Source organism: Octodon degus, unplaced genomic scaffold (genome assembly GCF_000260255.1).
Source record: "Octodon degus isolate 3935 unplaced genomic scaffold, OctDeg1.0 scaffold00019, whole genome shotgun sequence".
Taxonomy (NCBI): Eukaryota; Metazoa; Chordata; class Mammalia; order Rodentia; family Octodontidae; genus Octodon; species Octodon degus.
In genome coordinates this window covers 2,916,801-2,918,026 of record NW_004524595.1, presented here as the reverse complement: position 1 = coordinate 2,918,026, position 1,226 = coordinate 2,916,801, and the positions used below count along the sequence as shown (strand labels likewise).

The window sequence follows — 1,226 nt, the reverse complement described above, 5'->3', positions numbered from 1 at the left end:
CTTTACTTCTTGTACTTCGTTTTTATACTTTTGTGCTGGATGGTTAAGACCAAGGTAAAGCAGGACCTATGCAACAAGAGTTGTAGCTTTTGGGTCTGATAAGGTTAGTGAAATCCTCTCAGGATTTATCCTGAGATCCTGTACCTCAGATTGTAGAACCTTTGTCAGTGTCAGCCATATGGATGAGTCATGGCCATTGCTTGGCCAATGTAACATGTTGTTTTTAATGGCTTGTAGTACAGTATCCCAAGATGTGACTATTTCAATTTAACTAGTTTTTATTGTATTTTAGGTTTCAGAATTTTATTCATAATAGTACAGTTAGAAACATCTTTACTGAATAGTGTTTGTTCATATTCCTGCGTATGATTATTTCTTTAATATACATTACTGAAAATGACATTTTTGAGGTATGAATGTATATTCAGTATGAGGTTTGCTTTAGCTTTTTAAATGAAATAGTAGATGACCATCCAATGGTACTTGAAATTTGTACTAAAGAAAAATAATTTAGGACATTTTCTTTAGGTGATGTTGAGACAGCTGTGAAGTTTGCAGCTCACCTTATTGATCTAGGAGCAGATGTCAGTTTGCGGAGTCGCTGGACAAATATGAATGCTCTGCACTATGCTGCCTATTTTGATGTTCCAGAAGTTATAAGAGTGATTTTGAAGACATCAAAACCAAAAGGCAAGTACTGCCAGGTTACCATAGATACAAGCATTAGTAGTGGCATAAAAATTATAGTTCAAGGAGATTTTCTTCATTAATACGTCTTGTTTTGTGGACCTTCCTGCCCATTTTATTTTTGAGATAGTTTAGAATTGCATTATTGAAGATTAATGGCTATTCTTTCATGAAAAGCTTATTGCAAATTGATATAAAACAAAAAAAATGCGTTCTTGAGTTTCCCTATCTCAGTGAATTCTCCAGTATAACATAGATTTTATGTGTAGTTGATTCTATCTGCTTTATAATTCTTTTGACTTGCTTGGGTAGCCAGGAATTGAACAATAAAGCTTTCAGAAGTAGGCATCAAAATAATAAAGGGTATTTCTTTTAGATGGCCTTTATTTCTGTACTCTTGTGATTCAACTTAAATGTTAAAATTCTGAATGTCTGAATCCCTGACCTGGCACTTTAACATTCTGGCTCTTATGAGGTATCAATTTTCTTCTGAGGAAACATGGGAGCATGCAAAGAGAGCATTCCTTTAAGTTAAAAAT

General features: G+C 33.8%; 1 protein-coding gene across 1 annotated transcript in view; it reads left to right on the top strand.

The window, feature by feature from the left end:
- The window catches only part of Clip4 (CAP-Gly domain containing linker protein family member 4), a 116,849-nt gene that overhangs the window by 43,958 nt on the left and 71,665 nt on the right, over positions 1-1,226 (top strand). Inside the window, exon 5 of the mRNA XM_023711105.1 lies at positions 529-704. Coding sequence (XP_023566873.1) covers positions 529-704 — 176 coding nt within the window. The remainder of the gene's footprint in view (positions 1-528; positions 705-1,226) is intronic.